We start from the raw sequence: 16,225 nt of genomic DNA on the forward strand, positions 1-16,225 counted from the left end.
TAAGATGTAAAGTTAACTACTATAAACACATGTTATAGTAGATGGGAGTGGAATGGGAAAGTGGAAGGAACACAGTGATTAATATATGCATAAATATAGTCATTTCAAAATAAGGAAAAATACTTGTAACTATCATAGTTCTAATTTTAGTCACATGATCATAGATGGTATTTTTAACCTTCCTTTTTCCACTATCCACCCCCACCTCACTGGCCCCTGCCAACGTTTTTCTTCAAACTGGCTTCTTCATATTTTCAGATCTTGAGTTAAATGTCATATTCTCCAACAAGGTCTCTTCCCAATTTAAGATAAATAACTCAACTATTTTTTTCTCTCACAGCACTCTCATTTTTTCCCTTTTTTTTTGGTTTTTTTTTTTTGTTTTTTTTGCTTGTTGTTTCTTATTTCTCCATGACTCTCAAAACAACAGTATTTTTAATGAATGAACAAATGAATTCTTCTCTACTCACATCCTAAAAATCCCGTTAAGTTTTCTGCTCCTGGTATATTTTAGATCCATTCCTTTCTTTATAGTCATTGACACCAGTTTCTTACCTGATATTCTGATACCTGATATCTAGCTTTTCCTCACTCCAGTTAGTATTACACACTGTACCCAATACTTCGTATAAAGAAACAATTCCATATTTGTCTTTATATTTTGAATAGCTAGCAAAGTAGGCACACAGCAACACAACAGTAGGAATTCAATAATAAATAATTATCTGTGGGTGAATGATAAAATGTCAACAATTATATAAGGAATGTTGCACAAGAATTCTGCCAACTCTACCCCTGGTCCATTTATGGATTCAGTACTCTAAAAATGAAAATTCATAGACAAAATTATTTTGAACTTTCAAATATCTGCTCTTTCAAAAATGCTATTTGACCTCAATAAAATGATAATTTTTTATTATTTGCCTAAAAGAAGTGTGTTTGTGTCAATTTTCAAGATTTTAATATGTATGATTGTGATTAAGTACATAGAAATAGTACTAATGAATAATGTACAAGTAATATGGTACACTTTACCAATGTTTTCATTGGTTGAATACTATTCTGCGCATCTGGGTTATGCATGTGTGTTAGGGGAGGGCTGGACAATAGACATAATAGCAGCAAGTATTTGGGGTTTGAGAGTAAAAGAATATCAAGTATAACAGCCCATTTTCATTTCCCATGAGGAAAAAAATTATTACTATGTACCAAGTACAATGCCTGGCATATAGTAGGAGTAGAACATATGTATATTTATTGCTTATTACTTGATTTATAACAGTGGATGAGATTTTGATAAATTGAAAGTTTTGTGTTGCCTTAGGGAATGGTATAGGATTATAGGCTGTTAACTCTTAAAACTGATTATAAGAGGAGGATATAGAGTGTCATTATCTTAAAAATCACTAAGATGATATATGTCCTTACTAATAAATAGTACATCCTAAATAAAAATAAAGAGCTAGACTGAGATGACCTTTAGAAATTACTTCTTGCTTCTGTTTCTACAGTATAAGTTACATTATTTTATTACTGTTCTTCTTTTTACCTCAAATCTCAAAAACCAAAGAAGACTGGAGGAAAATGAAAGGCCTTTTATATCTATCAGTAATAAAGAGAATTATGTGAAAGTAAAATTGTTTTCTCATTCTTGGCATGCCTCTAGGAAATCCAAATGCTAAAAATCTGTTTCAGCTCCTAGCATTCTTCTGTTCCCACTCACAGTCTGACCACAGAAAGAGGAACAAAGCCAACCAGTTCCATTAACAAAATGCTGGTCAAGGCCCATGTTTAGCCACAACCCATGTACAGTGGCTCCAGATTTCTCAAAGGCTGTGGTAGAACGGAAGAATACTCTGGATGCTCAATGTTAACATCCTGCCTGCTTCTGGATTGAACACTACCCTAGTTGTCCCCAGGGCACCAGTCAGAACTAAAGGACCTTTTATCCCATGCCCTCAAGATTGGAATGAACCATCTTTTTGGAATGTCCAGCTTTTTGTTAGAGGGAAGTGCTGATGGTAAAGCCATAACAGGCTTCATGTGTCAGCTCTCCTAATATCTACATTTAAATTTTAATAATATCCTTTCGTGTCTTGATCTCAGGGATTATGGATTGAACGAGTCGCTATAACAGCTACCATGACCAGTTACTGAGGATGCTACTGGAGAAGGTTCAGGCTACCCACATGCTGTGTAAGGGAGGCTACTGCAGGGAAAAGAAAATGTAGATGATAGACAGGAAGATAGGAAGACAGACAGACAGACAGACAGACAGATGGATGTGTAATTCCAAAGCACTGCCAAAAACTTAATTTTAGAAACAGAATAAATTTAAATTATAAATAAATATGCACAGTGACTGAAATCTTCAGGGATTATTTTTTAACGTTGATAGCATCTCAGGCTGTGATTTGAAAATACTGCATTTTAAGAAGTATTTTAAAAACTACTCACTCTGGCCTTTATTAAACATACATTCTGAATTTAATTAGAATCTCTGTATATCTTTTGCCAAAAGAATGGAAAACCTAGCTTTTTACCACAATTTTTTTCATTTTTTCTTTTGGTAGAAGCCATTCAAATCTTTTGTTCGACAGAAAATAAGGTATTCACATGTATTGGGTCAAAATGAAAAGTGATACTGACAAGAACTTCGTCTCTGTTCCCAAATCATAAATTCTCTTTATTCAAAAACCTTGAATGTCTCCCTTTGGAGGACATGATCCAAAATTCTTATGTATGTCTTTAATGCCTCTAACATTTTATCCTCAAACTACACACTAATCCTTATGTCCAACTGTGGCCAAACACAAACTTCCATTCTGGAAAACAGAATGTGATCAAAGAAAGGAGTGAAAGAATGAATGTCATAACCACAGTGGAATCTCCTTGCCCCAGAAAACACCATGGGAATTCCTACCTCCAGGCCTTTGCCCACACTGTTCTTCTCCTGCTATGTTCTCCTTTCCTCTTGTCCAATTTCATTTCTGAAAGGCTCTTCCACTTGCTTCAGCGATCTTTCCATCCCTAAGCCAGATAAATTCTGATACTCATTTGGCACACACTTCAGGCTCGTGAAGTGACTTTTGTAAGTTATTATTGGAAATATTGAGACCAAATATGTTCTAGGCAATAAAATAACAGGTACCCTTATGCTCATAATAATCCATAAGGTATATATAAATATCCCCTCTCTAGAGAGAGGAAAAGTAAGATTTAGAGAGGTTTAATAAAGAGAAAAGAAAAAACTTGCCAAGGTCACCCAGCTAGTAGTGAAGAGCAGAATCAGGCTTTAAAACTAGGCTCCAAATATCATGAGCTTTCTTAGGGAGTTCCCATCATGGCTCAGTGGTAAGGAACGTGACTAAGATCCATGAGGATGTAGGTTCAATCCCTGGCCTCACTCAGTGTTAAGGATCTGGCATTGCCGTGAGCTGTGGTGTAGGTCGCAGATGTGGCTCGGATCCGGCATTGCTGTGGCTGTGGTGTAGGTCGGTGTCTATAGCTCCAATTGGACCCCTAGCCTGGGAACCTCTATGTGACACACCTGTAGCCCTAAAAACCAATAAATAAGTAAATAAACAAACAAACAAATAAATCATGAGCTTTCCACCATGGCACTCTGATTCATTTTGTCTATTCATTTTATTCATTTATTGAACTAGAGTGTATCATTTTCTTGATTCAGTGATAACACACTGAGGCCTGTAGGGCTGGTAAGAGGTTACCAAGATAGTCTAAGAGAGAGTTAATGTGAAGCCATAGTCCAAAGTCTCATGGGTGGGGACAGGGAAAAGGAGGAAAACAGGATGACACTGGGGCTTCTGCCTTCAGCAATGAATATGATACCTTTAACTAACATCATGAATCAGGAGGAGGGGTGGGTTTGGTGAGGAAGAGGACACTCTTTCATAAGCATCCTGAGTAGAATGCCCATTTCTTCCACATGGAGCTGCCTAGAGGCAGGGTAGCAGTGATCAAAAGCATGGTGTTTGGTGTCAACTATCCCTGGCCTTGAATCTGAGCTCCACCACTTATAAGCTGCATAGCTTTGGGCAAATTACTTTACCTCAGAGTTTCAGTTTCTCATATATAAAAACAGGAGAAACAATACCTATCACCAAGAGTTCCTACAAAGATAGAATTAAACAATTCATTCAAAATGGCCAGTATGATGCCTAGTATATAAGTACTCAATAGATGGCATTTATTACTAATTTACGCGGATGATTATATTAAGTGTGACTGTGGAGTAGAAGACATTGGATCAGCAGAATGATTTTGGATATCATTGGTCTATGAGCAGTAGTGGAAGGTATGAGGATCAATGAAATTGGCAAGTGTTTGGAGCACAGATCACAACTCTAATGCCCCATGGCCAGGCAGCAAGTGAGTGAAGTGAGTCGGTATAAGCACATTTGCACATTGTATGAAATGAGGGGACCTCTGGAAAAATGGAGAGTCTTTTTAAAAAGGAAAGCTGTAATCCTGCTTGAGATGATTGCTGTCATGTCAAAACTGGGCCCAGCATCACCAGATCTCCTATTTTGTTTTGTCAAAAGAAGCCGGAAATTTCCCCATGCTTAAGTGTTGGCAACTAAATTCAAACTTACAAGCAAAGTGAACACATACATAGGCCAGATTGTGGCTTGCTGGCTGCCAGAATGTGACCTCTGGGGTAGAAAAAGAGGAGGGCTGAGGATGGAGCTCTAGAGAGAGTGCATAAACGTTAAAGAGAGGGGCAGAGAAAGAGGAGAGGTAAAGGAGATCAAGACAGGCAAAAATCAGAGAGGGAAAGAGTAGACCAAAGAAGCCAGGGAAGAGAAGCTTTCAGGGAGGAGAGAGTTAACACCATCTCAGGGGGCACAGGGATCACTGTGGCCAGACTGTGTACACAATCTCATTAAGAGTTGGGAACTCTTCTTAAGACTTCAGATTTAATTACTGCCAAGGAGAGGGGGCGTAATACTCAAGGAGATCATCCCAGAGTTCTAAACAAGAAGTTCTAAGAGAAAGAAAAAGAGAGTGCATAGTAGAATTCTATTGAGCCATGAAGTCTCTTAAACCATGAAGAGGAGCCTTGGAGATGTCCAGTGAATGTCTTTTCAGAAGCAAAGATGGACTTTGGCAGCTCAATCATCTCTTGGACTTAATTCTGATGACTGAAATTGGAGGCAGCTAGGAAAACCGGAAAGTGTGCCCCGTCCTCCCCTCATCGGGGAATTAGCTGGTCAGGGCATGGAAAGAAGAGAAGGACAAATAAAAACTCCAACACTCTAAACAGTAGTGAATTCTGAGATATTTTATTTGTTTCCTTGTAAATATCAATATTATTATTAGCTATATTATTAATATTAATATTAATACTCTCTGAGAGCCAGGAGAGCACTAAATACAAAACCATTGTTTAAAACAGGGGACCTGCCCGGTATACTTAAGAACAAATAATGATTTAGACCAAAATTGGAATCTCTTAAGCCATTCACTAAACAGGAAGTCACCAAGTAGCAAATGGCACCTGCTCTCAAAGGAATCACCAAAAAAGGCTGAGGGAAAATGTTTGCTTGCCTGAGGAAAAAAAAATCCTATACAGTAAAAGATTGTAAATCTTGACTCATAGCAACCAGTACCTGTACATTCATAGTTAGCATTATGAGCGTAAGATTCTAAAATGATCATTCAACAAGAGAGGGAGAAAAGCGGGATCCAAAAATGGGAAATTAGTTGTCCAAGATCCCTTGGCTAGTTAGTGACTGAGTCAAAATTAGAATTCTAATCTCATGATTTTTCATTTCCACAAAACTCCACTGCTTTCAGAGAAAGGTAACTATCCTTTTGAAGGAATGGCTTAAAATGGACACACATATTTTGATGAGTGCAAGGTGAAGAGTGAGTCCAGTGCATAGCAGAAATGTCCCTGTGTGGCTGAAGGAAGCCAGCATGGAAAGAGCAAACCACGTGTACCCAAAGGGAGTGGGCACCTGGGAGGAGGGGCCATGACACACACCGAAGACAACCAACCCACAAAACGATTAAGCTTCGGCCTAGAACATGTATGTCCAGAAGAAGAATAGTCAAAAATTTCACACTTTAAAAAGTAAGCATAAGTTTTCTTACATATTATCTATAGTCATAAACATTTGCTTATTAGATACCACTAATTGGGTAACTTTGACTTTGCAGAACATAGCCAATAACAAAGAAGTACATACAGCCATGTGTATGGGCAGACATACACACACTTAAATCCTTTGAGTAATCAAGACAGGTATCACTGAACATCTTGTTCAAAACAACTCATGTAAAGCACTGAGTCCAATGCTTGGTCCACAGCAGGCCCTCCATAGTCATGAACCTATGATGATGCATATAAACACATGAGTGCCTGGGCAGCCACTGAGAGTTTGATTACTCTTACTTGATGCAGTTTCTTTAATTTAGCATTTTGTTCAGTTTGTGTCTGTAACAGATTAAGACAGAGTGGTGGAAATCTAGTTGGAGATAGGCACTTAATTGAAGATGGAAAATTGTGTCAAACAGACAAGAAAAAAATCCAAATGTAATCGAGGCCATTTAGTGTGGGGCCAAACTGCCTTCAACCTTTCTGGACATCCTGAAGATAATACTGTATTGCACCACAGTACAACTGCTGCGATGACCCAGAATCATCCTGAAATAGTCTATGATAGGTACACACTCTATTTAAAATTGCAGGGAAACATCTGCTACCATTAAAAAGCTTACATCAAAATTTTAAATCTGCAAAAGTTTTGACACAGAAAACTTACAAATCATCTAGAAATTTGACTTAAGAAAAACCACGTTTGTCCACAATGCCAGATATGTTAAGAGGGACATTTAAACTAAACATAAGGTGATCTTATTCCCTTGAAAGCCTTGGTACTGGCTGATTATTTGTCTTTCTAATCTCAGTTATCAGTGTGAGATCATATATTACGGTGTTTCTACACAGTGATAATTATTTTTCATAAGATGTAATAGCATCTCAGTGTCTTCCCACATAAGGCTGCAGTTGACAATATAATCACTCCATTTTTTTTTTTTTTTTTTTTAATTAGCAAGGTGGCATATGAGTTCAAGGTGTTGAGGGCAGCATGTATCTCGGTATGGAGAATAGGCATGTGTTACTTTGCCTCTCGGTGGCAAAGAATGTGATTTCCTCCCCAAACTATTTAAATTCCCAGACTTTTACCCTGAGAGGTTCAGTTTCACTGTTATCCTGTGTGGTAATGAAAATTCTCACAACAAATTATCTCACTCTCCCAGTTTAGAAAAATCTCTCCCAGTTTCCCTTAAATCCCTTACTAGATTTTTCACAGCATCACATCCTCAGGATGGTTCTTTGAAGGGAAATTTCTATCAAGAACATTTGGAGGCTGGGAAAGCAAAGTGGAAGGAAAACATCCAGAGCACAGAGTATCCCTTAACCGGCTCTCTTCATCAAGTCCTGACAGCGGTTCACAAGTTATTCTTCCTTCTGAACTCCACCACATGAGACGGGAATTTAGGCCATATGCAAACTGCAACTAGTTTTATCTTGGAGAGGCACTTTTGGCCGCCAAAAGTCAGTCCACGCCACCTTTGGCAGATTCATAACTTCCCTCCTTGGTCCTCTTCATTTTGACAACGCCAGTGTCAAAGATCCAGCAAATGGTAGTCAGGTGTCTTTTTCAATAAAGTTTACTATGATAATTTCCTGACCAACAGAAGCAACACGTCTTGAGGAAAAGGCACCTATTTTCTCATTCTCAATGGAGGTGCCCAACAGGCTCGAGGCAATCTTGAGAGATGAGGGATAGGTGATTTAGAAGGTATGAGGATAAATACATAAACTTAATTGGTATGTAAAGTAAGTTTTAAATATCCCTGAGTCAGGGAGGGAGTAATCTGCTTCTGGTCACATCCCATGTGGCCATATGTGAGAGGTGAGCTGGGATGACTCCTCCACTCCCAAGGAAGAACCAGTGTCCTGTCCACCCACAGTTTGGAGTTCATGCTGACGCTGGCCTAGGGGCTGCTATCAAGTCCTCAGTAGACACAGAATCCACCAGGATTTTGATGAATGAGAATCAATTCCCCACCATTCACCTGAATGTCTTCACAGGAGGCACTATGAGTGGTCACGTTCAGGAAGACCTTGTCCTTGAAAGCCAGATCGGCTACTGTGACAGAGTCCACAGACTTGACCTTGTTCAGGGAGAAGAGAGGTTTCCGACCCTTCCGGTACTGAAGCATGAGGCTGAGCTCCTGAGAAAAGTAACCCTTCAGGGAGATGAGATAAAACCCATCACAGTTGATGATGATTGAGTTGTTCTGCACTTTCATGGTTCCATCCTTGCTTGAGGGTGTGATGATGAAACCATTATCATTTTCACACTCTAAGGAAGGAAGGACGAAAGAAAATAAATATTCCTTAGCTCAGCATTAGACAATAACCTTCTAACACATCTAGAAACATACAAAGAGAAAGTGGTAGGGAGATATTCTGAAAAGCATGAAAGGAAGAAAGTACTGTGTTTCTACACTAGGGTTGGAATCTGCTTTCTCTGTGCAATGGAAGAAGAGGTAAAGCTAATTCTAGTACTCAAGAGATTTTCAGATGGGGCTGGGGTTCAACAGCTGAGAAATTATGGCAACTTACAGTTGTTTTAACACACCTGTGGCAGGAAATAGAGCTTCCATGTTCCCCTAATTTTTCAAAACCATGAAGGGCTGGCAACTTCAGTGTTTCCTTCCTCGCCCAATGGATAGATTAGGGAAAAGGGTAGTAGAAGTGTCCCTGCCCAGGGACTCTACATGCCCTCCACACAGAGCAATTGCTGTTAACTCTTCTCTATCCTCTCTCCACCTGACTATGATATGCAAATTTTTCACATGCTCTGGGCACTGGACTTACCAACAGCATGTACTATCAGCCCTGGTCAAAAGTCACTTAAGCTTAGTAATGTTGCAATGCATAGAATGTCCATGGGCTCAGGTTCTACTCAGTAGGATGTAGGTGGAAGGGTTTAGAACACAGACCTACTTCTCCCTTCTACCTTTTCATTGATAGTTTTTCCTGGAATGTGCCTTGGAAGAGTGGCTGCCACAGGAGAAAAAAAAGGAAGAATGGGAGGATGAAGAGTGATGGCTTTGGTAGCTTTGTGTATGGCCATTTCACGTGTAAATCAAAAAAACCCCTAGATTTCTGTTATTTCCATGGCAGCCTCAAAATTATCCTGGATGGTCAAGCAACCATATCCCAAACTCCCTACTTGGCCCATGTCCCTTGGTGATGGGAATGAACAGTTCCCACTGCTGGGCACAAGTCAGTAATTCTTGCTTTGTATCAAGTCCATAAGACTTTGAATTGAAAATGAGGATCACTTATAGAAGGCAAGATGTACTTCCCTTCAGCTCAGGAAAACTTAACAAATGAATATCCATACAGAAACTACTATATGAGTATTAATCATGCCCAGGTATTGATCATGGACCCAATTAGTACTCTCCTGGTAATTAAATTATCACCTTGCCTTTAAGACAAAGACTGACATCCCCCAACTCTTATTAGGGTAAAATCTCGTCTTATAATAGAATGACTGGGAAACGATAAGTCTTACAGCCATACTTTTTAAGAAGTTTAATTTTTCTTACCTAAAAAAATGAGAATAATCCCTACTTAAAGGGTTTCTAGGAAGATTAAGGGAGGAATATAAAGGAGCACATACAGTGACAAGCACATAATTACTCCCCTTTTCTTCTTTATGCACCTTCTTTGTCCCTAATGAAAATAATATGCAAGCTCCAACAATTCTAGGATTTAATGTTACCCTGAGGAAAGACAGAAGTCTTATGTTTTGAGGGAAATTAAGAGGCTGGAGATAAGATTCTTTTAAAAATATGAATCAAACTTTCATCAATACTCACTGGTAAATTGTACTTTGATACTCTGAATTGGAGGGTACTGAGATGGCACCTAAAGGAGGAAAAAGGATACATTTTTAGGGGAAAAAATAAACAAGTTGAAATGATGAGTCATATCCTATGAAGCAGAAATACAGTAGCCTGTAAAAGGAACAGCTTAGCAAGATTAGACCCAGCCTTCCTTCCTGCCCACCGCTCCCGCCCCCTTGCTTTTCTGTAACATCTCTTAAGACAAGTTAGGAGTCTTCTGCTCTTTCATGCAAGTAAGATCTGTCCTCATTTGCCAAATTCCTCCTTGGTATACTGTTTTGGCTCACTGAGCCCCAATTTCCCATTCTGGATAACAGCACTTAATAGTCATCTTGTCAAGAAACTCATTCAGTCACAGAGATCCTTCATGGATAAAGCTAGGACCAATTAATTTGAAATGGTCACAGACTCCCAGAATGCACTGAGAGTAAAATCTGGGAGCTTCCTGGCTACTGGGTCTTTTCCTATGAAACAGAAGTAACAGTGTCCTACTTTCAGGGCATAAAGGCAATAAAAACTATTCTAATCCTTCAGAGATCAATAGATTTGAGTGTAGCTTTTTTTTACTGTTGGGTCTTTTCCTACTTTTTAACTACGTAAAAAACCTTAAACCAATGAGTATTCAAAAGCAAGAAAGAGGCAAAACAATGAAGAAAGGAAGTTAAGAAATAAAATGTCTGGAAATTTTGTGGTTAAAAAAACAAAGAAGTTTGATAAGCAATGAGATCCTGCTGTGTAGCACTGGGAACTATATCTAGTCACTTATGAGGGAGCATGATAATGTGAGAAAAAAGAATGAAAACATGTATGTGTAACTGGGTCACCTTGCTATACAATAGAAAATTGACAGAACACTGTAAACCAGCTATAATGGAAAAAATAAAAAAACACTATAAAAATCACTTAAAAATAATAATAAATAATAAAAATTGAAGTATTAAAAAAAAGAAGTTCAATATGGAGCAAAGCCTAAAATAGCCTAAGTGAAAAAAGCAAAAGCAAAGGGCATAAAGTATATTACCACTTGTGTTAAAAAAAATAGTAATAATGTCTGTGCAGGCATTGAATTTATCTGAAAGAATATATGTTGCCTTTGGAAAAAGGAACTGGAAGTCTGGGGTCAGGGGTAGCAGGGACCCTTACTTTCCATGGTCTACTATTTTGTATTTTTAAAATTTTGTATTACATACTGAAAAAGGAAACAGAAAAACAAAAACAAAAACCTACCACCTATTGTGCCTGCCAAGAACACCCGCTCCTCCCACCAGGTTATTTTTGGCAAGATGTCCAGATCAAAGGTGTGGGGAAGGATTTGTTTTCATACTCGGGGGGCGGGAATCCCTGCTTCCCACTTTCCTGGCACACTTGCAGCAGCAAACGGATTCCACTGGGGCCTGCCCACACAGATGAAGAATCCCCTACTTCCCTTTAAGTAAAATCATAAGCCTCAAAGCAACTGAAACCAACAGGCAGTGCAGGAAGAAGGGATAGCCTTTCTGAGCCCTGCCAGCGGCCAGGCCCAGGAATGATATTAGTCAGTGGTGAGCACATGGAGAGGTGCTGACTTGGGAAGACTTGACAGTCTTTGGCTGTCTCTCCTGTGACCTTTTGTGAGGGTGGATTCCTGTTCTTTGTGCTTACAGCAACGTTCTGGAAGAAGGCCTCTCAAAAGGCATATTACCCAATCATCATAATCCCCTGGGTAAATGAATGCCCCTCAGGTTGGTCCCAGCCTGAAAGGCCACCTTACTAAAATCAGAAACAGTCTTTTCACACAAAGAGCATAGGGCTCAGCAATGAAGGAACCTGGTTCCAATGGCAATCAGGCAAGTACAGTGTCACCTTAGGCCAGTTTCATAATTTCCCTAGGTGTCAGTTTTCTCAACTTTAAAAATTATTCAAAGATCACAGGCATCCCTTCAGCACTGTCCACGATTTAAATTTTTAAAGTTGCAACTCTAAGTCAATTCTAATAAAGAGAAAAACAGGAAACCTCCTCATCCCAAATTTACTTCAAGCTCTCTGACCTAAAACCCCTCATGATTTGGGTATTTGAGTGATTTTGCAAAATCTCCAAAAGGTTCCTGCAAATCAAAGAAATTTCCCAATGTTCTAAAGTACTCTGATGAAGTAGGGGCGGTAGTGACCAAGAGGACATTGTAAGACCAAGATGCTGAGAGGCGGCAAGGAATACACACAACTCCCCTCTCAGGTTAGAAGCACTGCAACTCCAGGCTCAGGCTTCCTTCCTTCTCCTGAATATTATCCAGTATTAGAAATTGGCCTCTTCCTCAGAAGTTTTTCACTAGCATCAGCACGACCAAGTCTAGGCAATGTTGTGAAATAAGGTCGTTCTTCTTCTTGCTCCATGTCCCTCCACAAGTTTCCCCTGCATCCCCCATACTTGATTACCTCATGCTGACCACCCCACTGCCCAGAAACACCCCCACAGTACCCAATTCAAGGCCTTCCATGGCCTGGTGCCAACCTCCTTGTCAAGCATTATTATTATACTTATCCTTTCTGTGTCTTATGCTCCAGCCAGTCATTTCCTCTAAACTCTTTGCCCTTGAATAGAGCCTGGGAGGATAAAAGAGAGCGCATAGGCTTGGGAGTCAGATTCAATTCAAATTGTGACCTCTCTAGCTTTGTGAATTTGAAAACATTATATACCATTTCTGAGCTTTAGCTTTCATATCTGTGAAAGTAAGCCATAATAACATTCCAGGAGATGACTGTAAAGCTTAAATAAGTTAACATATGTGAAAGCACTGAGCAGTTTGTTTGGCACATGGTAAGCATTCAAAAAATATTTTCTTCTTTGGTTCTCTCCACCAAGAATGTCCCCCAATCTCTGTTTACCCATCAAAAATATCACTACTTACAAGGCCTAAATCAAATCCCTGATTTTTGGTTTCCCATAGCAAGTACTTAAAAACCACTCTATTCAAACAGATGTTTATGATGGTTTTAATATTGCCAAAACTTGACGAGCAAAAGCATCCAAGATGTTTTCAGTTGAATGGATAAATAAAGTGTGATACATCCAGACAATGGAATATCATTCAATGCTAAAAAGAAACGAGCTTTTAAACCATGGAAAAACATGGAAGCACTTCAAATGCATATTATGAAATGAAAGAAGCCAATCTAAAAAGACTACATACTGTATGATTCCAATGACGGACATTATGAAAATGGCAAAACTATAGAGACAGTTTAAGACCAGTGGTTGCCAGGGGTGAGGAAAGAGGTAGAGATAAACAAGTGAAGTGCAGAAGATTTTTAGAATAATGAAACTCTAACGGTGGGAATCTCATTGTTCATTTGTTAAAATCCACAAAATGTACAATACCAAGAGTGAACCCTAATGTAAACAGTTTTTTAAATCACTCTACTAACTTTCACTCTACCATCATTGGATATATGTCACATCTTCTCTACAAGACTACTCAGATGTGTGCTCTTGGGAAAATAGCATTATCTTGCTAATTTTTAGTTTCTTCATCTGTAAAATGGAAGTAGTAAAATCTGTGTCTCAGAGGGTTGTTGTGAAGATTGAATGAGATAATGCATGTGAATTTTTAGCGCTTGACCTGGAACTTTGTAAGGGGTTAATAAATGTCAGCTATTATTCTTGGATACCCATAGGAGACCAAATACATGCCATGTTCTTAATTTAGTCTGTATAACACTATTTCAGCTTTATATATGACATACATGACTACAGAAATGAGGAACTACAAAATAAAAATGAATACCAACAAAATCCCTAGAATATCAGCTCTCTGGCTCTTCTGCAGCCCAGAGAAACAATACAAAAGGATCTTGGCTTCATAAGAAAGTTACCAGAAAACATTCAGGAAACACTTCCTTTACCCACATGTACAAACATGGTCTTTTCTATATCAAGAAAATAAAAATCCTCATATCTAGTCTAGATACTAAAAGAAAATTGAATGTATCAAAGGTTCCAAAGGGCTTCCACGTAAAGACAAGCAATAGAATAAGGCTTCTTCAATCTAGAAAGTCTGAAGAGCCTGTACCATCCTCAAAGTGGGATAGAAACTCCTGTAACTCTGCATACCAGAATCAAAGTACAGCCCTGAGTCATGAATGAGATGGCCTCAGAAGCATGAGCATAAAAGAATTCATCATGACATATGAAGAAATTGAGGCCTACATAAGGGCAGATTCAACTCCTGCCCTCCACTCTGGACAATTTTCATTACACCAAAAACAAAAAACAAAAAAAAATTTCTCCCCATTCAAATTTGAAATTAAGAGAAACTTCCATGTGGATTTTATTAATATTCCATTCTTGTGCCTGCTTTGGTGCCAAGTGAGAGGAAAGAAGTTGCCACACACAGCAGATTGGCAGGGTGGTGATCTCACAATGACCTTAACATGAAAGTGCACAGGGAGAGCCCAGAATTTAGGCTTCCCTCCCGGTTTGAGGGCTGTCATAAATAGAGCCAAGAAAAGAGGAAGAGCAGAGTACTTGATATGGGCAGTTAATATGGCTCTTTGACCAACTGTCTGAATAATGCGAGCGTCACATCTAAAAGCAGCTGGTGATGCCACAAAAGGTCCACTCGCCCAGTGTCCTCAAACTCCAAAGTGCATTAGAATCACCTGGGAAACTTGTAAAATTGTGCAGATGGCCAGCTTATTCATAAAGATTCTTATTCAAAAGATCTAGGTGGACTTAGTAGCCTGCATTTTTATAAACATCCAAGGTTCAGGATTTGATTATTACTACATTAAACTGAGAACTCCTAAAAGCCTAAATCCAGAAAGAAGTATCTTCAACCGTGCCCTTGGCCTGTTCCAAAGCTGATGCTCAAGGACTGTCTGTGCTACAGTAAGTATTATTCAGTAATGGACTGAAGTTATATGATTGTCATATTATTTGGTGATTTGCAACAGCTTCAATAATTATTGAATGCTATGTGGCAGACATTACATTCAACTCTAAGAACACAAAGGGACAGAACACACGATCCTTATTTTTTGACAAACGTGTATGCCAACTGAGGAAATAATTCTTCTACCTAAAACCTTTGGTAAATGTCAAAAGGCAATGTACATCATAAGGTTCCAGAGAACAGAATAATTATTGTAGGCTTTGGCAGCCCAAAGAGGAGACTTCAGCTTAGGCATTGAAAGAGGATCCAGATAATCCAAAGGCATTTTAAGGAAGGAAGGTCTAGAAATGAGTCCATTCTTGGTATATTCAAAAAATAAAAATAACGACTTATTGAGAACTTATAACATGCCAAGCACTGCATTACTCTTTCTCAAATTAATTACCTTTTTTGCTATTAAAAACAATGCTACTAAGTACAAAAATTAATTACCCGTATTTTATGGACAGGAAAACTAAATCTGTTAAGAACTTGCTCAGGAATAAACAGGTATTAATTTGAGTTTGATTGAATCCCAAGTTCATGATAACATCCATTCTCTTTACCCTGCCCTATCTTAAGAGTAAAAATCCCCCATGAAAGAATTTGTCTGAGAATCCAAGATTAATCTGATTATTTTAATGGTCAATACATAATAAGAGTGAAACATTAGACTAGATGGTTGACAAAATAATCAGCTATATCTCAAAATAGCTAGACATTCTCCAGGAAAGAGCTCCTTAGCCAACCCTACAAGGTTATTTGTGGAGTACAGGTTGGCAAAGCCATTAAATGAGCTTTGATTAGATGCAACTGTCCTGATAAGGGGCAGCAGAGCAAGTACAAATAAGTAGCAAGCAGGTAATGCAAAGAAGAGTCAGAATTATGTCTTTTCCTGGCTTCCCTCAGGACCTGGAGCACTGATCTGAAAACACAGATGGAAAATGTCTGATATCTAGCATTTATCCAGCAGCCTGTACCATGTCCTCCAAAAGGTGATGCTTGCTTCAAGAGGTTATCTTTGGAATGTGTGAGTTTCTAATTCCGACTCACTGGGATGTGGCATGAAGCTCCCAATCTGATACTCATGTGGCATTTATCCTGGAGGGGGATGTATCTGTGGCAGGAGCGAGTGATACTCATCAAATATGAAAACAGGAAGTGGGCTCTGCATTCACTATGCGGGCCTTGCCCTTCCTCACTTGGTATTAGTCAAGATCCTAGGTGGGAGTGAGATGGGATGTGAGTCAGTGGAGGATGGTGGGGAAACAGATCTGTGATGGGGACTCCCCGGTTCACCACGCAACCTCCACTGGTATGTGAACCACTCCTCCCCCAATCTCGTGCTTCATGTCACT

General features: G+C 39.0%; 1 protein-coding gene across 7 annotated transcripts in view; it reads right to left on the reverse strand.

The window, feature by feature from the left end:
• Positions 1 to 16,225, reverse strand: part of TNFSF4 (TNF superfamily member 4) — a 322,273-nt gene that overhangs the window by 10,092 nt on the left and 295,956 nt on the right. For 4 of the 7 annotated variants that reach the window (XR_002346955.1, XR_002346954.1, XR_002346951.1 and 1 more), the window contains 2 exons: positions 9,934 to 9,982; positions 7,330 to 8,402 (listed from right to left, as the gene is read on the reverse strand). Coding sequence is in view for 2 of the 7 variants with exons in the window: in XM_021102256.1 (XP_020957915.1) it covers positions 8,053 to 8,402; positions 9,934 to 9,982 (399 nt within the window). In the remaining 5 variants the exon portion in view is untranslated. 7 annotated transcript variants of the gene reach the window in all.

Source organism: Sus scrofa, chromosome 9 (genome assembly GCF_000003025.6).
Source record: "Sus scrofa isolate TJ Tabasco breed Duroc chromosome 9, Sscrofa11.1, whole genome shotgun sequence".
Classification (NCBI taxonomy): domain Eukaryota; kingdom Metazoa; phylum Chordata; class Mammalia; order Artiodactyla; family Suidae; genus Sus; species Sus scrofa.